Source organism: Rhinolophus ferrumequinum, chromosome 16 (genome assembly GCF_004115265.2).
Source record: "Rhinolophus ferrumequinum isolate MPI-CBG mRhiFer1 chromosome 16, mRhiFer1_v1.p, whole genome shotgun sequence".
Lineage (NCBI taxonomy): Eukaryota > Metazoa > Chordata > Mammalia > Chiroptera > Rhinolophidae > Rhinolophus > Rhinolophus ferrumequinum.
Genome location: NC_046299.1, coordinates 61,629,888 through 61,657,010, shown reverse-complemented (window position 1 = coordinate 61,657,010; position 27,123 = coordinate 61,629,888). Strand labels below are relative to the sequence as shown.

General features: G+C 55.1%; 1 protein-coding gene across 3 annotated transcripts in view; it reads right to left on the bottom strand.

Moving 5' to 3' along the window:
• LDB3 (LIM domain binding 3) overlaps positions 1 to 27,123 on the bottom strand; it is a 61,465-nt gene that overhangs the window by 21,855 nt on the left and 12,487 nt on the right. Inside the window, exons 5-10 of one of the 3 annotated variants that reach the window (XM_033130731.1) lie at positions 23,692 to 23,714; positions 22,405 to 22,608; positions 20,313 to 20,327; positions 17,246 to 17,415; positions 16,714 to 16,750; positions 1,021 to 1,163 (exon numbers count right to left, since the gene is read on the bottom strand). In XM_033130731.1, coding sequence (XP_032986622.1) covers positions 1,021 to 1,163; positions 16,714 to 16,750; positions 17,246 to 17,415; positions 20,313 to 20,327; positions 22,405 to 22,608; positions 23,692 to 23,714 — 592 coding nt within the window. Of the gene's footprint in view, positions 1 to 1,020; positions 1,164 to 9,878; positions 10,639 to 16,713; positions 16,751 to 17,245; positions 17,416 to 20,312; positions 20,328 to 22,404; positions 22,609 to 23,691; positions 23,715 to 27,123 lie in introns of those variants that run through there. The other 2 variants (XM_033130732.1, XM_033130733.1) reach the window with 2 other exon arrangements.

Genomic DNA, 27,123 nt, shown 5'->3' with positions numbered 1-27,123 from the left:
AAGACAGTAACTTCCTTGCTTCCTCACTCCCCATTACCCATTGCAAGTGGGGGGATACTTGCATTTTCACCAGCATTCATTCATTCATTTGTTCTTATTCACCCCCGTTGCAGAGCAGCTTCTCTGTGCCAGACTTGAGTCAGGCGCTGGAGATACAGTGGAGGCAATCTGCCATAGCCCTGCCCTCCTGGAATTCAGAGTCAGAATCCAGTCGGAAGGAGATACATGGTGGTATTAGCACTCGAGGCCTGGATGCCAGGAGCCCTCCTGTGGGTACATCTTACAGACCAGGGTACTCGGGACCTCCCCAAGCCTGGGAAAACACCTGTTAAAGAGCTCTTAGGTTTACTGAAAAGGGGTGGGCAGGGGAAGGCAGGGTGCAAGCCAGCCTGAGAATTGCCCTGGGGCTCTGGGGAGCAGTCCCACCTTTGGCTGGTAAAGAGAGGGTCATGCAAGGGGGTCCTAGGCAGGGAAGAGAGTGGAGACCAGAGCGGTGGAGCAGACAGCCAGTGAGCTCAATCACCAGCAACCCTGGCTGGCCACTCTGCTGCCTCACCCATGCTTTCCATGCCTGGAGTTATACTGCCTCAGCTGAGGAAACCAAAGTCTGGACAGGTTGAGCAGCTTGCCCAGGATCACACCATGATGCAGTAGGTCTGTCCAAAACCCATGACATATTTGGTAGAGCTGCCCGTCCTCCAGCTTGAGCCAGACCCAGACTCCCAGAGGAACAAGCTCCTCCCTCTAAAACCTCTTCCCTCAACTTGAGCCTGAAAATTCCCCAGCCAGGAGTGTCTTCTTCCTAAGAGCTGGGAGGCTCCATCCCTACCTGGCACTGCCCACCTCTCTCCCCAGGGCCAGAGGCAGGCTCCATAGGACTGGCCCACAATTGGGGGAAGGAGGGCTGAACCTCATTAGCAGGGCTTCACTGACCACCATCCTTCTGGGGTTGCGGCCATGGGGCTGACCCCTGGGGCCCACGCTCAGTCTGACAGCCTCCCCTCCCCCTCTGCCTCTCACCTGGCTGGTAGACAGAAGGCCGAATGCTGGCAGTGGTGACAACCCGGGGCTTGGGCGCAGGGGCTGCTGGGGCCTCGCTGTATGTATGGGTGGCAGGTGCTGGAGAGGTCGCCTTGGCTGGACTGCAGGCAGAGGCCTGGGGCCTGGAACGCAGGGGAGAAGAGTTAGCAGCCAGAAAGACAGCCCCACCCAGGCCCTAGGGCCTGCAGCCATGGCAGGTTGGCTCTCCAGTCTTCAGGAGCCTCTGCGAGGAGGAAACCTGACAGAGATGATCTTCGACAGCTGCCAGAGGCTGTGAAGGAAAGATTCCAGGGGGTCTTAGAGGGGAGGACGCTGCTCCTTGGATGCTAAGTTTCAGTGAGTTTGGTAAACCACCAGCTGGACAGAAAGATGCACGAAAACCTGTCATCCATCTTCCCCCACCCCGCATCCAGGGAGCGATTGCCAGGGTGGGTCTGGGACTGGAGGGGACAGAGGCAGGAGGGAGGAGAAAGATGGAGGTGGTTGGAGCTGCCCCACTCCCTCAACCTTCTGGCCTTCTGGGGCACCTCACAGCTTCAGATCACCTGGCCCCCACCCCCAGCCCTTTCTATTGTTGCTGGAGAGAGCAGCAAAGTCTCAGGTTTCTGGGCAAGAGTGCTCCAGGGAGGGCTCATGAAAAGGCAGGAGACTCCTCCCCAACACACACGCACACGCATGCACACACGCATACACACGTGCTTCTCTTCCGTATAGAATTCCTGTTGCCTGCTTCTCGCTGGGTTTACTGCCAGGAGGCCTAGAACAGTCTTTTCCTACTTGTGATCCAGGGACCATGGGACCAAAGAGATGGGAAAAAAAGGCATCCCAGTTCATTGCCCTCAGGAAATGCTGTACTTGGCCTCTCCTCTTGGAGAGCTAAAGGCTCCAAGAACTCTTGCGGTTCAGCAGCCCATTAAACTTTGTCTGATCCAGTGTTTCCCAGTTTCATTTGTCTGTGGAACCCCCAATTTGTTTTTGCATTTAAAACTAGTATACACCTTACAGAACATGTCCCTGTTCTCTCCCTGCATCTTTCAGATCCCAACAGGGACTACGTGACCACACCAAGGGCAATGGGTCGTTGATGGTGTGCTAGAGAAGTGAGCCTCTGGAAATATTCTGCTCCTCACCAGCCCATGGCTTCCTGCCTTCCTTCCACCTGTTCCCCATGGGCCCAGGGCCTGTGCATCATTCTGGGCAGAGTTACAGGATAAGGATGTACCTTCCTCTCTAGGGCTCTGGCAGGGAGAGGCCCAAGCTAAGAACCTACTGCCAAGATGGAGAAAGGCGTGTGGTGCTGTCCCAGACAGTGCGGAGGTGGAAGGAGCCTCAGACAGCCAGCATCCCAGACATGGGCGGTGTGCAGACTTGCCCTGCCACGTTGCCATGTTTCTGGTTGAATGAGGCCATTGTCACCCCTCCCGGGGCCTGCCTGCCTGCCTTTCTCAGATCAACCCCTGCTAAGACCAGTGGAGTAGGGGCCTCAATGGAAGAGGAAGAGGCAGCGCCTACAGGGTGCCCCGCTGCCACTGTGGTGGGAGAAGGCCAACTCAGTGTGTGTTAGCCAGACTTCCCCGCCAGTGGAGGATGCTTTCCTAGCATCCCAGGAGCAACAGGTCCTGTGTCACGTTTGGTGTTGAGGGAGGAAGCAGAGGCTTAAGACATCCAGCAAGAATTCTGAGGCCATTTTCCGATGAAAGGCTGGGTGGCCATCTGCCTCCCACTTGCTTCCTCTAGCTCCATCCAGCCCTCGTGCAAGAAGGAGACGTAGCAGGGCCCCGAGTGTGGTCCCCTGATCCCTTCTGCTCCAGCCTGGTGCGGGGAGTATTCCAGGTCCCTCTCCAACTTGCACCCAGGCCTCATCTGTCTTTGCAAGGTAAAGTGAGGGAAGGGTTTGCCCTGTTGAGGGAGTCCCGAGGGCCCCAGGACACAGAGGCCTGGAGTAGGGTGCTGGAGCCTGCCCTTGAACAGGGCCACAGCATCTAGAGCTCCCTCATCCAAACTGGGGAGGCATCTTCCCACTCAGCAACAGAGACATTTCTTACCCTCCTCTAAGGTTCTTCTTTGTGCCCTTACTTGAAGAGACTGCGGTGTGCAGAGGGGCCAGGAAGTGAGGATAGAACAACCCCTGGAGGCCTGGGCAAGCTTGAGGCTTGAGTTGGGCTGGGGAAAGGCTGAGCTCAGCACCACCTGGGTCATTGTGCAGCCCTGGGGGTGGGGGTGCAGCCCACAAGCCTGTGGGCGACTCTGCCCACCCTTTGTCCACGTCAGACTGCACCAGGGACCTATGCATCCTGACTCAGAGAGGCATGTCCTTTCCAGCAAAACCCTGGAAGGGGAGCATGGGAGACTGAGAAAGCTGGCTCTGACCCTAATGCCAACTTGATAGCTCCACGCACCCAGAAAGAGCTGGGTGCCCAGCCTGTCACACTGCCTGGCCACTCCATCTCCCAGCACCTCCTGCACCCCTCTCACACCCTGCCCCCACCTTTGCTGGGTATCCAGGAGGGCAGGCTGGAAAGCAGTAACTTGTAGTCTAGGAGAGCATTTTATGTGCTAGTTGTTTTATGTACAGTTTTTCTATTCCAACCCTATAAAATAGATGTTGCATTAAATGTCTTAGCAGATGAGGAAACTGAGGTTCAGAAAAGTTGAGTCACTTTCTGATGATTATAGACAGTAAATGGTGGAGTAGAGATTTAAATCCCACTGCACCAGGTGTCTCTAGGGTGCTTCTCCATCGAGAAGAGAGGCTAAGGGACAAGGGCAAGTTAGTCGCTAAATATCTGAGCTGCCTTCTGTACCCAGGCCAATGCTCCCTCCTCCATGGGCCTTCCTTGACTTCCCATAGGGACAACTTTCATTCTCCCTAATTACAGTTCCAGAACACAGACTTCCCACACCATCTCGCTTTGTTATGTGTGTATGTGTGTGTGTGTGTGTGTGTGTGTGTGTGTGTGTGTGTGTGTCTTTTACCGCTCTCACTAGAGCATGGAGGGCAGGGCAGCACGCATCCCTGTGTCTGTCCTCAGCCCTACAGTGCACTCCCCTTTACTCTCTGCAGCAAGCAGTGCTTGCCTTTCCTGGGGCCCCGGGCTGCTAACCACCTTGGACGGGCCTTTCCGAGGGCCAGACACAGCTGCCAACAGATGGACCCATGGTGATGCCTTTCCTGTCTCCCTTCCCCACGGCTAGGGCCGGCACCTGTGGGCCAGTTACCTTGGAGTGTCTGCAGCGCTTGAGGCAGGGGCTGCGGCAGAGGTGGTGGCAGCATGGGCAGCGGCCAGGGGTGGCGAGGCTGCGCTGGGAGAGGCAGCAACAGGTGGCTGGGCAGAAGCGGGCAGCAGCGGGGTGGCGGCCTGGCTGGTGCACACTGGAGCATGCTCAATAGGGGTGCTGATGAGGCGGGATCGAGAAAGACAACAGGTCAAGGGGATCCCTCTACATGGGGTGGAGGGGTGGATGCAGCAGAGGCAGGCTGGGCAGACGGCACCATCAGTACTGCAAACAGAGCAGGATCTTCCAGAAGGCATATCCCCAGGCTCAGGGAAAGAGCCCCCCACCACCACCCCCGCACTGGACCCCAAGAGAGAAGGGCTCAGACCACAAGAAGGATCAGTTACATCAAAATTATTCTCAAGCCTGGCGACATTTCCCCCACCCACTTTTGTGTACTTCCTAATTTTTCTGTCTGAGTAGGTATTACAAAAACACAGTGTGATGGAAAAGTAGATTGAATTATCAACCAATCCTGTTTCTCTTTCTCCTTTCTCCATTGAGTCAGAGGCACACATTGCCTTTGAGAAGGTATGATGGATGAGAAAAGCAGAGGTCAGATATTTAAGGGTCAAGAGCTTGGCTCTGGAACGGTGAGAGCCTGAGCTTTGGCCTGCGAAGGACTTTGCACTCACAATTCATTTGGAAGATAAAAGCTATCATCCCAGGGAGATCAACGTTATCTAGACCAGAAAAGTGGCAACGTGGTGGTGGCAGGGTTTGAGAATAGAGGCAGCTGTGTCCTCTTTCTGCGTAAACTCTGGGGAGATTGCAGGACCCCAGCGTCTCCATGTCCTTGGTGAAGGGGCAGGCGGACCCCAGACAGCCCAAAGCTCCCCAGGCTATCCTGAGCCCGAGCAGCTATAGAGGGTTTTCCATACACCCACGGTGACCTGGGCATGGTCCTGAGTGCCTGCGCATCTGAAAGGCCCTGTAATTGGGAACAAAAGGGGTGACTGCTGCCAGTGTGGGCCAGCGTGACCAGATGGATGGAGATATTCCCCCAGATGCCAGCACAGGTGGACCACGATCAAGGACCAGGTGCCCGGATGCCCCACCCTACCCGCCTTGCTATTATGTATGTGCCTCTTCCCCAAAACATTCCAAGCAAGAGAGGAGCATCAAAACCTGGGTTGATGGGATTACATTTCTGCCACCTGTGAAACGGGGCAGAGAATACAAATTAAATGACAGGAAAGCAAAGATATGCACATTCTTTGTTCATCCAGGTCATTGGATTAAGATTTGTACTTGCTACAACAGCAACAGGACATGGCAGCTCCTGCAAGTGGGAATGGCTGTCCCCATGCTATGTAATTCATGTTCTGACTTGGCACTATGAGGTACACATCTGCAGTGTCTCACAACTGCCCTCTGATGTGGATATCAGCGACTCTATGTACCAAATGAGGGAATGGGCACAGAGAATTGCATGGCTGAAGCTCCTAGGACGTCGGTGGTGACAGCAGGAGCTGACTGAGGGGTGTTTGGATTTGAAGCCTTACCCAGTACCACAAGTGGCCGTTCAGGGAGGAAGAAAGAAACTTCTTACAGTCAGGCAAGTATAATCTTTCCCCAACAAAAGGTACTATTCTTATTTGAAAGAAGTGGAATAATCATCTTCCCTCTGTGCAGGCTTACCACATGGCAGGCCTGGTGCTAACAGCTGGTTAAGCATCACTCCATTTGATCCTTTCAACCTTGCTGGGAGGTTAGTATCGAGATCCTGATTTTATAGATGAGGAACCTGAGGTCCAGAGAGACTGAGTCTCTGCTAAAACATCACACAGCTGCCAAGTACCAGAGGAGGGTGTGAGCCCTAATCACTGTAACACTTCTCAGACTTTAATAGGCAGACAAGTTGCCTGGGAATCTTGCTAAAATGCAGCTTCTGGTTCAGTAGGTCTGGGTGAGGCTGAGAGTCTAACAAGCTCCCAGGTGATGCTGATACTGCTGGTCCACGGACCACACTTTGAGTAACAAGGTGCTACAGAGGTCTGTTCCAGACGGGGATGCCAGAGGGCCAGGGACTGTTTACCAAAGCATCGCCGAGGTGCTCTCCTCCATCTAGCATGGTGTATGGCAGAGAAAGGCATGTGAGAGGGCTGGGGAAGAAGCAAGCTGGGGAATTGGCACGGTTGTGGGCTGACTGCCCCATGAGATGGAGCAATACTCTTCTCTGAGATTGTGTGGGAAGCATCCAGGATGGACAAGGACCAGCCCTTTCCCAGCTTAGTGGTAGTTCAGAGGGAGCCCAGTTCTTAGGCCTGCAGCAGTGCCCAGCCCTGGCCTTTCTATGAGGCCACTCACTCATCCTCCAAGAAAGAACCTGGCTTCTGGAAGCTACTCCCGTGAAGCAGCTACCTCAGAGAAGTAGCTGCAGGTCCTGAAGCCATATGGCTGAGCTGGCTGCTAGAGCGTCCTCAGAGCATGGGCAAGTATGGCCCACGAAGGCCCATGCTGACAGAGGACACCCAGTCTCTGTTATTTGCTTCTCCCTGACCCCGTGGGCTTCTGGGAACTGAGGACACCACTCAACACAGGAGTGATGATAATGCCTGGGCTGCCGGACAAATAGGAAGCTGGCTTTGCCTGTCCCCTTTGCTCCAATTCCCTGTCAGACCAGTGTACCTGGTACTGTCCCCAGACATTGCTCCAAATGAACCCTGGAATATGGTGGTGGTGGTGGTGGTGAAGTTGGAGTTGGATGTGGGTCCTAGGAAAACTCATGAGCTACTTCAGGGCCAGGACAAAGGGCGTGCACGTGAACACGCCCTTGGGGATCTTGCTGAGTGGCGTCCTCTCTAGGACCATGGTCTGCAGACACCAAGCTGCCGGGGCCTAGGGGAGTACGGGCAGCACTGAAGGGCATCCTGAAGGATTTTGTCTAGGCCAGTTCCTGCCTGAAGTTTCATGAGCCCCCAAAACCCAAGGAGGGTGTCTCAGAGAGCCAGCATGAAGAGAACTTACTTGGCCTGGCTTCAGTCCTAAGGACAGTGCTCGTGAAATCACTTCAGCCTGGTTTAGGATTCTATAGCTGCCTCCTGCGTCAGTCATAATTCACTTATATAAGCAAAATCCAAACCAAACCAACTATATTCAACTGCTCATGGCTGCATGGGGAGCGTGTGGCCAGACGAGAAACACAGCCTGGCTACTGTGCCCTTTTCAGCCCATCTCTTCCTTCAACCCAGTTGGCATTAAGGTGGAGTGTGCCAACCCTGTGCCCTGTTCTGCTGTGGTGGCCCTTGGTTGATGCTTTTATTGATGGCAATGATGTGTATGGAAAGGCCTTGTATTGGTGGTGGTGCTGGGTCTTGGATTATGTGATCACTGGGCTCAGGTGGGAACTGTCGGTGGTGGTGGAGGTGTTGTAATTGATAGTGTTGGGGGGTGGGTGCCATTATTGGGGTGATGGTGCTATTTGTGTTAGTTACAAGAATGGAATATGAACATCTCCGTAGGTTGGATAATGACAGAACACCAATCAGATGGTTGCTCTTGAAATTGTGCCCCCTGCCACCCACCTAGCTGGCGTTTCATCTTGCAGCCTGATGGCTATTGCTTAGGGCAGACCTGACCATGTCACTTTGCAGCAGGGCCGCTGCACTGCACTGCATAACTCCAGGGGCCCTTTAACACGTAGTCTATGTGAATGACACCGTTGGAGCACCGTGCACAGCAGTCCCCATAGCTGCAGTGTGAACGATGCCCTGCAGTCTTCGCTAGTTCAGCATTGCCTTCAGAATCCAGTCAAATCCAATAGCCAACATCCCAGCTCTGGACCACTAATAACCAAAACATCCTCTGCTGTCCCTGCATTCCAGCCAAAATGATTGGCTCGGGGTTCTGGGACACCTCTTCTCATCAGCACCTCTGCTCCCCTTGCTTAGAGTACCTATCCAGCCTTCCCTAACTGCACACGCCCCAATCCTAACTGTTCTTGAGGATCAGACACACAGATGCTTTTTTCCAGGAAGCCTTTTCCGGTCCTGCAGTCGAGGGGGGTGGGGGGGCAGGGTGCTCCCCATCTCTGGATCTCACCTGAGCAACCTTGGACCATGTCAGTTACATCCACATTAGCCCTTTCGGATTTCTTTGACCCCCACAGCAGCCACGCATGCTACCTTGACTAATGTCCATGGGCACGGAATGCCAAATGAGGACATCTTTCCTGTTTACTTCAGAGGGCATGATGCAGACCCCTGGCCTGGGGCCACCTGAGGCACTGCCTGCAGGGGCCTGGGGTCACAGGGAGGCACCAGGCAGGCTGGAAAGCAAATGAGAGCCTTCCAGAGCTTCACGACAGCTCTGACAGGCTGGGGCCCAGGGCCAGGGGATTGTGCGGCTACCAGCTCTGCCTGATTGGCTCAGGTCCTCTGCTAGCCTCTGAACAACGACTGCCTGGGACCTCGCTCTGTCTGGCAGACCCCAGCCCCACAACCCACCATTGGACCTTAAAAGTCCCCAGTAAACGCTCAGCTAAATGTGGGTGTGCTCCAGGATGCCTACATGTAGGCAGGGGCACATACCCCCGTCACCTCTGGTGAGCCTCAGCCAGCTTGCCCTGCTTGGCCCTGGCTCTAGAGTCAGACTGCGAGAGGCAGGAAGAGATGGGAAGCCGAAGTGGAACAGGCTGGTGGAGAGTTCTGGGAAGCACCTTAGGGTGGTGGGCAGGATAGAGCCATCTCCCTAGCCAGCCCTTCTAGATGGGATTGCCATGGTCCCTGGAGGCAGAAAGAAAGCCTGTGCCCAGACAGCAGGAGTGGGAGTGAGGATCTGGCCCAGTCCAGCCACAGCGGGAAGTTCTGAGGGATTGGCCTCAGCATCTGCCTTTATGTGCTAAATGTCGTTGGTTTCATGTTCTCAGCTGGTGGTCCTTGCAACCAGGGACCAGGCTGATGTGTAGACAGGAAGCGGAGAGGATATGAGCCTACCAGCCTGGCCCTTCCTAAATGCTCAGGACCAGGGCAAGGCCACAGGTAGGTGGGGGCCAGGGGCAAGACCCAGCTGGAGGTCTTCTCTGCCTTCCTGCCACCTGAGCAAGACTCCACCAGGCACATCTTCCGCCTCTTCTCCCCTGCGCCACGACCCCGGCCCACCCAGGACCCCAGCAGCTCTGTGGCCTTCTCCTTAGTCCAGGCATGCCTTCCTGCACCCCTGAGCCCACCTCCTGGAGCAGAGCTGAGCATGAGCAGCACCCCCCTGGGAGAGGGCTTGTCGCTTGCTTTCTGATGGGGAGGAATGGTGGCTTGGCCTGCTGGTTGCAGCTGGGTATGGGAGCCGAGGCAGGGAGCATTCAGGTACCCACCGATACACACTTCCCCGTGGGAGGCTAAGGCTGCCCGTCTGGCCACAGCACAGACTCCCACCCGCCGTTTGCAAGCCTGAGCTTGCAGCTCAGGCAGTTCCCTCGAGGTAGGAAATCAGGGGAGGGCAGAACTGCACCGGGTCCTAGCCCCAGTGGGCACTGCCCCCGACCCTCTTCTGGATGTGCCTGTCCTCTCCTCGTCTTAGACATGCTTCTCTCAGGTGGTACAGCATGACTGGGGCTGCTTTGGTTCATTTCAAATCCTCTTTATTTCAGAACAAGCATGCTTATATGTACAGGAGAGAGAACTAGGGAGCCAGCACACACAGGACAGAGAGGCGAGCACATGGCCCAATCTCGCCACAGCCAGGAGGGGCCTCTGCCTCATCTACCTGGGACTTCCATTTCCTCCGCAGAAAACCCTGTTCCAGGCTGTTGGGGCTCCAGAGGGCAACAAGGGAGTAAGTAGGGACAAGGAGTCAGCATCTTCCCAGGACCCTAATCTATGGGCAACTCCTTTCATGATGGCACTAGGCTGGGCTGCCTCTCCCAGGAGTTGAGGTTGGTAGGAAATTGAGCAGTGGCATGTTCTGTTTCCCTTGGTTCTGGGGTGTTACGCCAGCAAGCCTCATCACATCCTCTCTGATGTATGGCTAAGGCCCTGGGCAGGAGAGCAGAGGCTTGGGCTGTTTGGGGGGTGGTGAGGGTTGCACTGAAGGGTGGGGATGGATGCGTGCAGTCAGCACGGGGCTGGGCCTTGGCCGTCAGCTCTGGGGGCGGGCAGAGAGCAAGACTGCAGCACTTGCCTATTTAAGATGCCCCCAGCACAGCTCTACATTCTCAAGCATCACCATGGGGCTCACATGCCAGATCTGTGGGGAGGAAGTGGGGTGGGGGGGACTCCAGACAGCTTTTAACTTTTAACGTTAAGGATTTGGGCTGAAAGGCCATGGTGCCAGTTGCGCAATTTGGCAAAACGTGGGCTGTTACGTTCGGTTTCAAACCTTTCCCTGTGGCACAGAGAGAGAGACAGAGACAGAGAGAGACAGAGAGAAGAGAGAAAGAAAGAAAGGGATTAGGGAATGTGTCCGCCATTCCCCTGTCTGATAGCTGGGGCAGAGGGTATAGGAGGGGAGAATTTGGCTTGGAGAGGCTTTGCCATCCAGGGGGTACTTTCCAAGTGGTCAGCCCTGGGTTGAGGGCAAGACCGGAGTCCCAAGGAACAGGATGGAGGGACTAAAGTCCCTGACTTGAGTGGGAGGCCACGGAGAAGGAGCCTGGCTAGAGGGCCTGAGGGCAGGCTGGGCAAAGGGAGGCCTCTGGGTTCTGCCTGGCCTGTGTCGTTAGGGCTGGGCAGGGCTGCTTTGGCTGTGAGCTCTCGGGCTGAACCACATAGGCAGGTGGGCCTAGCATGGTCTCTGTCCCCTAGCTGGGCATAAAGAAGGAGAAACACCTGTCCCTGTGATAAGGCTTGGTGAGCAGACCTGTCACCTCCCTATGCTGCCCCAGTCTCTGACAACCATTTTCTGTCCCCAGAGAGAAGTCTTCCAATACCACCAACTGCCCCTGCCTTGTGAGGCCTGAGCACAGCCAGGCACACGTGTGCACACACATACTCACAAGGCCGTGGCACACATACAGAGGGATAGGACTTCCTGCTACTTCCCACCAGCAGGGCCTCTGCGATTCAACCCACAGCCTGCCGGGCCAAGGGCAAAGGACAAAACAGGCAAGGAGCAGCCAGAAACAAAGAAATGGAGGAGAGGGTATGCCTGGGGGAGGCCAGTGACACAGATGCCAGAATCCTAGAACCACTCCCGGCCTTTCCCACCAGGCTAGAGGAGCTCTAACGTCCTCCAGAGAGGGGCATGATGCTGGCCCAGGCCACATCCAGCCACAAACGCCATGTATTTAACCTGGACAATGTTTAAAACTCGTTTTAGAAATTAATTGCTCCATCCAGACCATAGAATACCACTCAGCAATAAAAAGACATGAACAAACCACTGGTACACTCAGCAACGTGGATGAATCCCCAGGGAATCTGGCTGACTGAAAAATCCAGTCTCATGAGGTCGCAGGCTTTATGATTCTATTTATACAACATTCTTAAAATGACAAAATTATAGAAACGGAGAACAGATAACAGATTAGTGGTTGCCACAGGTTAGGGAGAGGGTGTGTTGTAGGGAGGTGGCTGTGGTTATAAAGGGTACCATGGGGGATGCTCGGGCTGTGGAGATAGTCTGTACTTGACTGTATCAGAGTTAATACCCTGGTTGCGATGTTGTGCTGCAGTTTTGCAAGATGTTACCATTGGGGGTAAAGGGTACATAGGATCTCTCTGTATTATTTCTTACAACGGCATGCCAATCTGCAATGATCTCAAAATAAAGGTTTAATAAATAAATTGCCAGCATATAAAAATCAGGAAGATCAGCTCTAGATCTTTAGAAATCAGAGGATGGGACAGTGCCAGTCACATTTCTCCGTGGTAATAGTCCCGTGTCTGCACGTTTACACCTGGCCACCTTCCTGCATCTGTATTACCTGGTGGACTTGCCCCCACAAACAGCTTGAGTCCTGCATACTGGGTCTCTGTGTAAGACTCTGTTGGACAAAAGGCACCCACTGATAACATATTTGAAAACCACGAGTCGAGTCCAAGCTTTCCTAACACCAAGACGAAACCAAGGCCCTTCATCATGAAAGGCCCAAAGCCATCCGGACACGCAGAATCAGAACCACGCTCTCAGTGCCGGCATCTTCGCTACCTGCCTCTCTGAGGTCAGGGAGAAGGGACAGAGGGCCTGCAGCAGGGCCCACGCAGACCTGCTGACGGCAGGGAAGTCGCAACAATCGACCATCCCAGACAGACCCCCTGACCAGGACACAGAGGCAGCCACTTTGTCCAGCCATTGCATCAGTGCTCAGTGACAGGACAGGGACGGTTCTGGAGAGCCACAAGTCTAGTGAGCCTGCTTTGCTTAGAGCTGTTTGGAAATTCACAGCCAGCCAGAGAGAAGCTCGAAGAAGAGAGGAAGAGAGAGGTGAAGACAGAAAGGCAGAGAGATCCTGGCACACCCACAGCAGCTGCTCAGGGGGTACCTAGGGCTGTCCTGGTCTCTCCAGGTGTGGTTTTCAAACTTGCTAGGCTGGCCGAACACTGAGGACAAACAAATCCACAAAATGCAGGTAACTCTTGCTACCCATAGCTGCCCAGTGCTCCTCACAAGGCTTCCTTTCGAGAGAGGTCCTGAGTCATGTGGCACCATGGGAGTGGGCCACGTGAGCGGGGACAGAGCTGAATATGAACAGGGAGGGAGGAGGACACCGCAGGGGGAAGAGGGAGGAACCAGGGAGTCCTGTTCTCTGTTGGAAGGGGAGGGGGGTTGAGGAGAGGAAAGAGAACCTCGGATGGTTACACAATGGAGAAGGGACTTGGGAGGGTTTGTATGTTGTCTGCAGAGACGTGTGCAAGGCAAACATCACTTTCAACCCCTCTGTGAACTCGTCACTCAGATCAACTTTGCTCCTTAAGACCTGGGGACTCAGAGAGGTGCAGATTCTTTATGTAGGTGAGCATCAGGTAAACACAGCGACTGCACCTGTAGATGGTTGCGCCACAAGGCGGGGCCAGGGAATGTCTGGGCTACACACTGTGGTCCTCCAGGATGGTTACACCCAGGCAGTGGGGTCCAGATGCCTCACAGATTCAAGCCCTGCCTAGGACAAAGCTAGGCTTTTCCTACTCCCAGTCCCATCAGGGCTGCCACACGTGGACCGAACCTTCCAAGCCACGAGTGCCCAGAATGCCTTCCTAAAGTCAGAGGGAAGCTGTGGTGACCTCTCTGAAATGGAGGCTCAGCTTTTAGATGGAGGCACTATTGGTGCTCTGTTATTCAGAGGACAGAGGAGGCTGGGAACCACAGCATTCCTGCACTCACTAGAGCAGGTCCTGTGGGGAATCTGGCAGGAGGCTAGTGTTTATGCCCACCTGGGCAGTTCGCTAAGGTGCTGGTCTTTCCTGGGATGGGAGCCAAATCCACGGCTGATGCCTGGGCTGTTCAGGAGCCCGCCCTGCCTCACCTATAAATACAGGGTCTCTGGAGATTAGGTTCTGCCTGGGCGGCCAACAGATGGGCGCTAGAGCCTCGAAGGGAAGCTACCTGCTACCGGGTACCAGAGATATCATCAGAGCATAGGGAGCCAGGGCCCAGAGGAGAAGAAGGGAGGGAAGGGCAGACTTGTGGGATGCTCTGGGACTCTGTGGGGCGTGAAAGACCCAGGAGGCTGAGCAGCCACAGGTGAGGGGACAGTTTGCAGGGTTCTCTAAGATGCAGACTTACACTTGCCCTCTAGCCACCAGTGCCACTGCCTGGTACAGAACACCTGACACCACTCACGCGGCATTACTGCCAGCTTTCCCACCACACAGCAACAGGAAGGAGAAAGCACCTCTGGACGTGTACAAGCCTGTATAGGCTGTCACTGTGCACAGGCTGCTGGGGCCCAGGGATTGGCAAACTCAGGCTCTGCTGGGGTAAGACACTTGGAAGTGTGAAGCCCCTCTGGGGAGACTCAGCCTTCAGAGAAACCCTAGACTCCTCACCGTGAGTACCACCGAACTGGGAGAAAGAGGAGGATGTGGCTGCCCTCAGTCAACAAGATGAGTCAAGGTATGGGGGTGCAGCTTCCAACTTGGGAGTGGGGACAGAGGGTAGTGGGGCTGAGCCCCCTTGGGGAGCAAGACCTGTGACCAGCCTGGACTCAGGGTGGGGACAAGCATGCTCCCTTCTGCTCAGATGGCCACTTGGGTGAGCCTGGGGCCCCAGCTGTGACCAGGAGCCACAGCCACTACTTCAAACTTTGATCACAAACAGAGGTGAACCTCTGCAGCAACTGCACCCCCATACCCACCCCCAAGATCCACAGGCTGCTTGGGATTTTGTGATATGAAAATGCCCACCCTCTTCCCGTGGCCATGGGGAGATTGGGCATTTTGGGGGAGGCTGTGAGGACAACCCTCCAGAAATTAAAGTCAGGAAAAGGGAGAGGAGCAGGAGGCTTATTCCCCTCCAGTCCTGAGCAGAAACCTTGTCCCAGAGCCTTCACTGAACAGCCAGAGACCCCAGAGGGAGGGGCTGATGGTGGCACAACGTCTACGGGTGTTGGGGGGAAACTGCTTTCTTGGTTGGGGGCCTGGGAATGAGGGAGGAAGCAGGCTGGAGCCTCCTCTTTGGCCCTTGTTCCAGATTTCCCAAAACCCTGCAGTAGCTGCAGGAGAGCCCCTAAGACTCCCAACAGAGTTCTCAAAATCCCAAGTCCCCCTGCCTTCTGCTGGTGAGTGAACCAAGCTTGTGTGTGCTAAGGCCCAGGGGGAAGGACTAACCTCCCCACTTATTTGCAGGACCAGGCAGAACACACCCCGGAAGATGCTTCTGAAAGCTGAGAAGGGGAGGCCAAAGACGAGGCCTGAGGACCATCCTTGATACTTCCTTTCATGTTCTCACTCCTAAGTTTGCAGTGCCGGCAAATATTCCAGGAGAAATACAAAAGACAGAAGTTCCCTGTCATCTACCGCCACCAATATTCTCCTGCCTTCCGTGTCCGATTAACAAGGTGCAAGCTTAGAGTGACCGGCCGGAGGAACATAAAGTGACCAGAAGTTCCCCCAGGGGGTGCAGGAGCCAGAAAGGCAAGGTTGCCCCATGGGAGGGAGAGAAAACACCACTGCTGGCTTCCTGATGGAAGGAACCTGGGGACTTTTAAGTTGTTTGCCGTGGTGTGTGTGCTTATCTTTGGTAAGGCTGCACTGTTCACTGGAGTAGCTGTGTGAGTGGGTTCAGAGGGGAGGTGGGACAAACACAGAAACAGCACACAGGAGCAGCGGAGCATAGGAGCACAGGAGCAGGGGAGTACTGAGAGCTCGGTCACATTTAAAATAGCTAGATACTAACTTGTGAGCTAAATCAAACATCACCTCACTTCAGGCGCGCAGCCGCATTGCAGGCACTGACCGGTGAAGAACTGTTACTGGGACTGCATGCTCATCAGGAGGCCTGGGAGGACCACACTTTAAGCTTGGAAGCCCCAGCCAAAGAGTAGGGGCAACTTGGATTGGCAAAAATACAGGTTCAAAAAGAAAATATCACACCAACTCCGGCTGACCCCAGAGTCCCACTCTCCACACGGTTCTGTGGCCACAACATGTAGCTTAGCGAGTACAGAAAGCTTGGCCAGGGTGGAAGAGTGTCTCGGAGCCCCAGCCTCACACAGAGGCCACCACAGGATGCACTGACCCAAGGCAGAATCTCCCAGGAAGAACACGCAGATGACACATTGGCCTCTGGAGTGTAAGATCGTCACACTGGGCTCCGTGCCTTACCCTGGCAGGCCTAGTGGGTTCCAGTGGGCTCCAGGGCAGCATGACCCCGTCGTGCCCAGGGCTGGGAGCACCGGACAGGCCGCAGGTGGTAAGCTAGTGGCTGTGGCCTCAGGCCTGCCAGTGCTGCGGAGACCATACCTTGACCTTGAGCCACCTAGCCCTGCACAAATCCCACCTTATGCCCGGGGCTTGTCCTTCCTTGCAGAAGCTGTTGTGCTTTGAGCAATTTATGGATCTAATACCTCAATGTCTGGACAGGTGAGTCCAGGGATTAGGCGCCTGTGCCCAGCACAGCCCTCCTCGTGCCTGCTTCCCAGTGCCTAGCCTCCAGATTCACAGGGTGGGCAGGTAAGGCAGTTGGCCCAGTGTCCTCCTCACAGGGAGAGATGCCCTCATTCTCAACAGCCCAGCAAAGGCCAAAGCAGCCCTGCCCCTGCCCAGGGACAGAGCCAGGAGAGCCCAGAGTCCTCACTCCTGCAGCCTGGGCCTAGGGGATAGAGACCGCTCCTAGCACCCACTTCACTGACTCGGGACAAACGCCCCATGTCAGCATCTGCTGGAGCCCTTTAGGGGCTAGGAGTTTCCAAATACCTGAAGTTGAGAGGTTCTTTCCATAAGTCATCTGACCTGGGGGGCTGCCCGGAGAGGGATGGGGTTAGGAGGGGCAAGGCCACAGAGCCTGAGTCCAGGCACTTACCTTGACCTTCGCAAAGCTTCTTCGTCAGGGTCTTGCACTGTGGGTAGAAAGTTGCTGGTCAGGAGGAATCTCAGGGAACATAAGGAACAAAAGCCACCAGAGCTCTGTGGACACTGAGTCCCCACCAATGACTGAACAGTTACTGCTCCCTAGCCTAGGAAAGGCAAAGCTGTGTGCTGAGCAGAGGGCAGGGGGAGAAGGGACAGGACAGGAAGTGGTGCAGTTGGGTGGGAATGGTCAGAGGTGTGGCCTGTGAGGTCCTCTTCTCCCAGTTCTGAACAGTAATTTCACCCGGAAGGACCATGTTTAGCCTTCTGCCTGCTGTTGAGTCAGGGAGCTGAGCAGAAGGCTGATATCGTTTGCCTGCCCCAGAGGGGCTCAGCAGGCCACTGTTTACCTATGAAGGCCAGCTCATCTTCCAGGGCGGGGGCTTGACTCCCTAACTTCTGTGGGACTGTGGAGTAGGGCCCAGGATCCTCACGGCCCCGTAGCATCTCCCGTTTCTGCCCCCCACCCCACAGCCCTCACTTACTGTATTCCGTTCCTGTCATCTGAGCCAGGATGCGGAAGGAGCGAGACTGCAGGTTGGACGAGCGGCGGGCCCACTCATCAGCCTCATCTTCCGGCTTGTTCTGGTTCTTAATCACAGCCTGATACACAGGAGAGGCGCTGTCTACGGCAAGGTCTTTAACAGGAAGGCTCCTGCAATGCAGAAAGAGGCCGTGGGCGAGGGCGAGGCTGGAACCCTGCCCCCGACCCTTACATCCGCCCCACATTGCGTCCCCCTGGCCCCCCTTTGCCTGTGGTGGCCCCTACTTGTCGGAACCCACCATGCCCTTTACCCACTGCCATCTGAGAGCTGGGGACAAGGGCTTGGCTGGGTCCTCAGTGCTCAGGGTGGTCACAGTGAGATGGTGATTCCTTTCACAAAGGATCAGGAGGCTCAGATCCTCCCTGCCAACACCCCTCCCCACGCTAACTCCACACATCGGCCTGAAGACACCCCACCCCAGGGGCTGAATCTCCTTTAGGGAGAGAGGAGGCAGATGTCTTCTTGAAGTAACTTCCACCTCCCTGAGCAGGCCCTGAACTTGGCGTTATGTGAGGACAGGCCATTCAGGGGACCCAGAGGCTTCCTCAAGGTCGTTTCCTCGCCCTCTTCACACCTCTGGATCCGAACAGGAAGCTACCAATGCTGTGACTGCCCTAGAAAAGGACTGGGGGCTCTTGCTCAGCTACAAACAGGCAGGCACCGTGGGGAGGTGGTGTGAGAAACTGGCAACAAGGCCACGCAGCCAGGTATCACCCGTAGACAGGGGGTTCTGGCCTGGGGGAGCTGGGAGTGGAGCTGCAGGAGAGTCACTAGTCCTCTGCCCCAACCTACTGAGGGGTTCCTGGTGACCTTCCCTTAGACTTCTAGGGTCTGGCATGTCAGAGGTGCTCAAAACTTAATTGGGGTGGCCGGATAGCTCAGTTGGTTAGAGCACAGGGCTCTTAACAAGGTTGCCGGTTCAATTCCCACATGGGCCACTGTGAGCTGCACCCTCCACAACTAGATTGAAACAACTACTTGACTCGGACCTGATAGGTCCTGGAAAAACACACTTAAAATAAAAAAAGTTTAAAAAGAAAAAAAAAACTTAACTGAATGAATGAATCCTACATCAGAGCCATAGGGCTCCCAGACGCCCCTGGGTCCAGTGCAGGGAGGATACACAGACCAGACTGCAGGGAGGATACATCAAAAGCTTTATGGGTGTCCACTGACCCTGTCCAGTGAGGGCTGGAGGATGCAGGCCGCCTAGCCCACGCTGTCAGGACTCAGATGAACTCAGGTGGCGCTCACAGCAGTAACAGCCTGCCTCCCCAGTCCACGGGCCAGCGGCCCAGCCCTCTCCTCTTACAGATGCTGAAACTGAGGTCCAGAGAGGCCAGCCAACTTGCTTCGGGTTACGGCATACAGGGACCCCACTGAGTAAGAACCCAAGCTTCCCACCTCCCAACCCAGTGTCCTTTCCATCAGACCCTCTGCTGTGACAAGGGCTCAGAAAGGCCACTTCTGCCCACTGGAGCCTTGTACACTCCAGATGCTCTACATCTGGAGACTTGGCCCAGCCCAGACACTCATCCTGTCCAGCATCCCCTGCCTGCCTCTATGGCTGCTTCTACCTGCCCCCCACCGAGGGCCGTCTGGTACAAGAGGGGTGTCCTCAGTGCACATGTCTTCTACACTCCCTGCAACGAGCTGGATGGAAGAATTGGCCTGTCTCCCAGGATTGGAGTCTGTCAGGATTGGTGCCCTGTGTCTGACTCAGGGTGGGCTATGACAGCAGAGGTAAAGAAAAGTGACAAAAGGTGACCAAGGCTCGGTGGAGCTGTCCCTCCTTCCCTAAAAGCTGTGTCCTAGCCTGAAAGCTACAGGTACTGGAAGCCTGTGGTTGGGATCTGATGGAGAACCCCAAGAGATCCTTCTGGGGTCCAGGCAGGGAGGAGCCTGGGGCTGCCCAGGAGCAGAGGAATGGGGAGGATCTAGCTGGGGAGGCCATATCCGGCTCAGGGAGGCATCCTAACGGTTCCCAGGGCAGAGGCTGGGCCTCCAGTTTTTGGGTGAGATGGGCAACAGGAAGACACAATCAGGACTGCCTGGCATGCTGGGAGGAAATGTGGGCAAGTAGACCCAAACCCAGGCCCTGCCCATGAGCCTACACTGGGCTTTATGGGAGCTTGATGGTCCAGAAAGCAGATGGAAGGTGTTTGCTGCCCTTTTCCTGGAACGTGCCTTTGAGGTGCCCCCCTGTCCTTCCAAAGCTCCCTGGGCTCCGGGAGCTGCCAGGAGTGAGTCCCTTGGGCTTCACATTGTCGGTGCATTTCTCACTACGTTGTGCAAAGGTGGGGCCTGGTGCTGCCACAACAGAGACTGGGAGTCTGATGAAAGAACTGCTGTGCCTTTTTAGGCTCTGGTGCTCAGGAAGGATATATACAGAGAGAATGTGGAACAGGCCCCACAGTCCTGGGACCCTGGGCCCAAGGCCATTCTGGGAGCTGCTCCCAGCATGTTATTTTTGCCACCAAAAACACGCCACAGTCACCACAACATCGAGGTCACCTCCACTGTACTGCCCCCAAATCTGACTCATCCTTTGCCGCCCTTGGGTGGTCTTGCCAAACACTGGATCCTCCAGATCCATCTTCCATGAGGATTCTGGGTAATGTCCTCTAAGAGGCCCCCTTATCACCGTCTCCCCGAAATAATGGTCCAGTGCGGATGCTGACACTCAGGTATCCACTGTCACAGTGCAGACAGGAAAAGCTAGGGGAAATGCCCACAAAGCATGGCAAGGAGAACACGGAGACACCCCCAGCCTTGTGGGGGAGGCAGCATGTGTGTTGTTACTCTGGTCTGTGTCCTTAGTGACATTATTTGGAGACAACTCCAAAGAGCAAGGCTGTGTAGGCTGCAGGGCATGTCATTTGGCTGTGAGGAGGGTATGAGCAAGAATGCAGACAGAGGCACTGTCCTCGGACACATCCCACCACACCCGCACACCATCCCGCAACCAGACAGACAATGGCACAGACAGTGTGGGGGGTCTACTTACGCCAGTGGCGATGCCCTGCCAAGCAGAGGAAAGCCCAGCAGGGGGCGCATGTCCATCAAGGGGTGGCAGAGGGGCGGCACACATACAAGGGATCAGGGTTAGGATCAGAAATGAGTTATGGGAGTGGGGTGGGTAAAGGAGGAAGAGAGAGAGACAAAAAGAAAACTGTCAGTGAGGAAGGAATCATGGACATTAACAGCAGAAACGGAGCACCTTATGGCAGACAGGGGCAGCTCTTACCCACAGGCACCACGGCAGCACCAGCCCAGCAGGGCCGAGTTAGAAGGAAGGGGAAAGCATGTTGTTTCCCAGGCACACAAGGGAAGGGAAAGGGAGGGGAGGGGGAAAGGACAAGGAGGGGAGGGAAATGGGAAAGTTCCTTTGAGAAGAGTAGATTAGATCAATGGTGCATTGTGTTAAAAAAAAAAAATCAGGTGTGCCTTAGTGGTAAAACCAAATGACAGCAGTCTTTGCCCAAGGTGCAGAGAAGAGAAAGTGAGTGAAGAGCAGTTCTTCCGATGTCTCCCACTGAACTTGCCTTTGGTGGCCGTTAGCACTTTTAGGGGCACACCAAGGACACACTTGTCACATTCTGTGGCAAACAAATGTTAACAGGAAATCCCTGATAGCTCTTTGGCTTAGTCAGGCAGCCTGTTTTTCTGGGTACACATGAGATAATGGTTGTGTTTTTAAACTTGCGTGGTCATATTTTCTGCTTTGAATGATAGAATTAAATAAATCAACTCTGTCTAGAGTTCTGCAAAGAGCTGCAGCCTGGAACCTGACCAGTTTGAGACCCATGGCTCCAGGGCAAGCAACCTCCATCCCCTGCTGGCTGAGAGGGACAGGCTCTCTGGAACCAGGAGAGCCAGGAAGTCCACACAACCTTCCATCCTTTGGCCTCTGGAGCCTCCCCCTTATAACCTGCATGCACTTTCTGACCACAAGGTCTGGGCTCTGGAAAAGCCAAACACTATAGGAGCTTTCTGGGACTTTGTCACCCCTCTAGTCCTCTTCTAACGTCTGGGGTGTTTTTTTTTTTAGCTTCAGATGCCATCATTTTAAGATTTCTTGCTTTGAGTTGCTGGGGATAATGACTCAGGGATAGGATATTGTCCAAAGAGGTAATCAGTCAGTTCTGAGAGTAAACACTAATGGTATTCCCAAGGAGAAAACAGTAAGAGACCGTGTGTGTATGAAAGAGAGAAAGAGAGATTAAAGAAGAGATAATAGAAAGTTATAGACAGAGAATACAGAGTGAAAGAGATAGAGGCACACACAGAGATCCAGAGAGAGAGAGAGAGAGAGAGAGAGAGAGAGAGAGAGAGGCAGAGAGAGAAACTAAGAGAGATAGAAAGACAAAAAGAAGAGGGCCCCATTAATTAAGTAGTTTGCACTACTAGCAGTGTCAGCCACAAATCATTTTCAGACTACTCTTTTCCTGTTTAGCCCTCAAGTTCCTCAACCATCGATAACAGGTAAATTCCAAGGATGTCCTCAGTCCCACTGCCCTGAGGCCAGGCTTTCCTGGGGCAAACAGTCCTGGGTGCTCCCCAGGCTCTGAAGTGCGGCGACTCCAACAGCACCCCAGATGGTTGGTCAGGAGGCTCCTTCCCAAACAAGAAACCCAGTCACCTATTTGAATTGTTCTCATCTTTGGAAGAACACAGCAACACTCCCGCAAAGAAACGCTTAGTTATGAGAAGACTGGGATATCCAGAATGCCACCTTGGTCAACAGGATTCCGTAAGTCTCTTTTTAGACCAGCCTGTCACGGAGCACGGGTAAAATGCATAGGCTGTGACCGGCACTTGGAGGAACCACCATATTCTGCATTTCTCCACCCTTCTCCTAAAGCTGACCATGAGACTGATTCTGAAGCGAGAATGCCGTGTTCTGGAAGGACTGGGCAGAGGCTGGCTCCCCTCCAAGGGCTGTGCCCCAGGAGGCCCAAGGCGAGGGAGGAAAGCTGGTCCTGATGCCTAAAGTCTCTGATGGCGCCAAGAGGCCTGGTGCCCTCAGCCTCCGCAGGGGATGAGGCCAGGCCCCTGGTGGAGGCGGCGAGTGACCATGGAAGAGGGGAGGCGCTTACCCACTGAAGTCACTGCCCTGAGCCTGCGCCTGCCCGGCGATGGCATCCATGATGGCGTCCTGGGAGTACATGCTGATGGGCGTGTTGTACTGCGCGTGGATGATGGTGGCCTTGCCGCCCAGCCCCTTCACCTCGATGGGCTTGTGGGTGGACAGGGCTGAGTCCTTCAGGGCGTTGGGGTTGAAGCGTTCCTGGTAGTCGGCGCTGGGGGAGGGGAGCAGAGGGAGCGGAGGAGGGGGTAGAAGGAGAAAAGGGCAACGGGTGGTGTTACGTGGGAGGTCCAGGGGAGGGCTGGTGGTGGAGGGTGTCGAGAGAGCTCTCCCAAAGTCTGATCCCAGCTAGTCTGCCCAAGTCCCCCCAACTGTGGGTGGGTTGGGTCTGGTCGTGAAAATCCTCGGCACCCTCTCCAGAGCCCTTTGTAGAAGATTTTTCTTGCCCATCTGGGCTTTCCCAGATCCCTGGACGCCCCGGCTCAGCCTGAGCTACAGCCCAGGGTCAGCAGGGGGCGCCAGGCATTGAAGTTCTCTCACCACATCAGCAGGGAAGCAGAGACAAAAAGGGTTGGGGGATGGGGCTTGGGGGTAGGGGACAGGAGCTGGGCTACACGTGACAGGCAGCAGCAGCCCAAGCGGAGTCCAGGATGCCCCCAAAAGGCGAAAAGCAGTCCCACTGGGCACCCACAAAGATTCTGAACTTGGTTTCTCTACCAAGAGGCTCATCCTGCTGGCCACTTCTGATGGCTGGGCATTCTGTTCTTCCAGACATTTCCGTGCAGGTGCTTCTTCCTCAGAGCAGGGCTCAGGCTGCTCCAGCACCTTCGTGTCCAACTTGCATTGTGGCCTCCAATCTCTACCCATTGGGGCTTTCCCCTCCAACAGGCAGGTGTGTTTCTCAGACAAAGACAACGTCTGGCGCGGCCCTTCTGAGGGGTCCCACCGGGATGGAGATGAGATGTCTTCAGGTCCACAGAGAACCCTGCATCAGCACGACACTCCACCCGCCACCCATCAGAGCCAGCCGCTGATCTTAAGCTGCCACAGCAGGAAATTGGGAACCAAAAGGCGGTGGGTATCAGATGGAGCCCTAGCACCCCTCCTGAACACCTCTACTCCATACTCGTAGCTTCACACCCATGCAGGCTCACTCAGGGACACTAATGCACCCCCTCTCACATGTGCACGCACACGTACACATGCTGACACAGGCACACGCTGTCCAGACTGACACACGGATGCATGCTGGGATATGCACACAAGCGCACACATACATGCTTTCCTTCATACTAACTTGGCTGGAGAGTTGGCTACCACCTGAGGAGGAGAGAAAGAGCAAAGAAGACAGGGCTATCAGAGTGAGGCTCCTGCCAGGGGATTTGAGCACTGGAATCATCCTCAGACTGGCCACTGAGAAGGCAGAGCCAGTTGGGACTGGCCCTGGGTGAAGAGAATACAGAGTGAGGAAGGGAAGAGCACAGAGTTGGGCCACGGCCTCTCGGTTTGGATCAGAGGTGCCTACAGCAGCATTTCGCCCTCAGTAGGTCCTCAGTACCCAAAGCTTTGCCAGGAAGAAGGGTTTGCTTGTCCATTTTTATGGGCCCTCGTGTGCACGAATTCCCCAAATGCAGCAATCTGGCTGTAGACCCTGGGAGAGGAAGCTAGAGATAGGACCAGCTGCAGCTACCCAGCTACCAAGGGCCCAGATACCTCCTGGCCAGACAGCAGGTCTGGACTTACCCTTGCTAATGGGGGGCAGCTCTGGGAGTTCAGCTCCCTGAGCAGGAGTTGCAGTGGTGCTGGAGTGTATGTACGACGAGGTTACCCACAGCCCCAGGACCAGCTCCTCCTCTTAGAGGAGGGGCAGGCAGCTGCGGCCATTCCTCCTGGGGCACAGGGGTAGGGATCTGTGCAGGACCCAGTGACTGATCCTAAAGGCCTTGTGCACAGGCAATGAAGAAGTGTGGGTCCAAGGCTTATTTCCAGAAAGCCCCCAGACAGAGCAGCCCATCTTGGACACTACAAGAAGGATACCCCCTCACTCTTATCTGAGAGGGAGCCTTCTGGAGCATCATCTTCTAATGCAGGCATCTCTTTAACTGCAAATTGCTTGCAGTAGCAGATCCTGGCAGCAGCAATGGCCCTGTCAGAAACCTGAGGTGGGAGGAGTGCAGAAGGCAGAGTCCTTGCCCCCAAACTCTGCCCCTTCTCAGATCTGACTGCTGTGGCCTCTGACGAGGAGCCTGGGACCCAGCAGGCCTGACCCTGGTCATCCTTTGGCCAGAACCCTGGGGAGCCAGGCCAAAGCCAGGGGCCTCACGAGCCCCAGACAGCCTTGCAGTGGCCCTGCTCAGCCCCAGGCCCCTGTCTCAGAGCTGATAAAATTTCCTCTGTCCTCGCAGGCTCAAAATAGCTGCAAATGGAGCTATATTAGGAAAGGGCCAGCACAGATCTTCCATTCCTTCTCCATTTTTGGCCGGTGCAGACAGCTGCAGGGTCAGCTCTTGCCCCGACCAGCCATGCCCCCTGCAGAGGGTAGTGTTGGCCTCTGGGGCTGCCTCTGCCCTGCCCTGCTTGGGCTTCCAGCTCTTTCTTTGGCATTGATTCCTGCCCCCTGCTTAGCTTCTGCCTGAGGATCTGGAGCCTGGATTCCTGCAGCGGACATAGCTCAGAGAGGAGGCAGCACCCAGGTCTTGAGGAGGATGGCCCAAGTTGTAAGACCTGCCCAGGGACCCTCGCACTTGGTGGCCTGAGGGACACTGCCCTTCAGTGCCAGCCCCAGAGAGGATGAGGAGGGGACTGCAGGGACACTCAGGCCCACTGTCCTTGCACCCCATCTGTTCCCCCCCACACCTCCCAAGAGGCTAGAAGCTGCTAAGGAATCAGGCTGCAAACTGCTCCAAGGAAGAGTAGGGTAAGGAACTTCCTTTTGGAGCCAGACAGGACAGAGTTCAAATCCTGACCTTGCCTCTTCCTAGTGCTGTGACTCTGAGCAAGTTACCCACCTGTCTCAGCCTCCGTCTCCTCATTCATAAAATCGGGATGGTGGTGCCTACTGCACAGACAGGTTGTGCAGACTAAGTAGAATACTGAGAGTAGAGCCCTTGGCATGGGTGAAGTGTGCAGCGGAGGGACACGCAAGCAGTTAGACACTCAGCCCAGCAGAGGCTGCCCAGGCTGGCCCACATCAGAGGTTCTACCCTTCCTGGGCATCGCCCAGGGACAGCAGCACTGGCCTGCATTTGGACGAAGCACTCCCTCCCCTGACCCATTTTCCCTTGGAAGAAACTGTTGGACCCTAATGCTATGAGTGTCAAGTAATAATGTAACACTTGTCAGGTTCTGAGAAGCCCCTGTGCCAATAGGAGGGCACCTTGGGAGTCACAGGAAGCTCCTTGACTTCCCCAGGCAGGTAGGTGGGTCTCTGTCTCCATGCAGGGAGGACTTAGGCTGACCTGGATGCCAGTCTTATCTGCCACTCATTAGCTGTGTGACTTTGGGCAAATTGCTCACTTTCTGGGCTTGTGTTTCCCAGCTGTAAAATTGGGGGAATGATGCCCACCTCTGAAGTTGCTGAGAGAGTTATGTTAGTTAAAGCACATGGATTGTTAGCAGGTGTCCAGCCCAGACTGAGGGCTGTTAGGGGAGACATTACCCTCACTGCAAGTTGCCTCATGGAGGTCCCAGTGCACCAGAGGCTGACCTCCCTGCCGGGGGCCGGTCTCAGGGGGACCAGAAGGAGCTACGAGCCCATCCAAGGCAGAGAAGGGGGCCGTTTCTGTTCTGCCATTCCCTGGGTTTTCTGGCAGAAGCTCCTTGCTAGAAAAAGTCGGGGATATACGGCTTTGCCACCTTGGTCCAGGGAAGCCAGGGTCCAGGTGTTCAGACCATGGAGTGCCCGAGGCTAGCTTCACTCAGGATCTGAGAAAGAGCTGAGGGGCGGGGGTGAGGGTGGGGCGTGGAGGTGGAGATCCTCAGGGGAGCAGTGAGCTCGTGGAGCACAGGTACCTTCTGCGGCAAAGGCAAAGAAAGGGCATGGGCTTGGGTCAGACTGACCCGGGCTGTGGGACTCCAGGCAATGGTGACAGGTAGCACGTACCGAGTGTGCCAGAATAGAGCTCAGTGCTATGCACATGTTGTCTCTTTCAGTCCTCCCAGTAATCCTGAGATAGGGACAGTGCTCCTAACCACTGGCCAATATTGCCTTGACTCAGCCAGCTCTGCTTCTAGCACACAATAACTAGATATAATTATACCAATTGCATGGGATCATGGGAGAAGTTCAAATGAGATAACAAGCATGAAGGGCTTAGAAGCTAATACGTGCTCTGCTTAGGGGCTCCTTCCCCTCAGCCCCTCCATGATGACTACTGGCTCTAGGTTCTTTTAACCTTAGAATCCCACCAGCTAGATGTCAGGGGGCAGGGGATGGGCTGCTATTCTGCACAGCCCCTTTCTCCTTGGGGCCTTCCCTCCTTGCTGCCCTACCCTAGCCAGGCTCGGTCCTGCAAGCCCACTCCCTTCACACCATTGCGAAATCTCTCTGCACCCAGCTTAGATGCTCCCTCCTCCAGGTAGCCTTCCCAGACCACTCCCAGCCTTAGAGAACTTGCCTTCCCACCTCTCAAATTCTTCTTTGCTCCTGCCTCAGGGGTCTTAGAGGGATGGGGACCAGCCTATCCCCTTGCCCCAGAGCTTCTGGAGGCAGCAGGTTTTGTCCTATCCG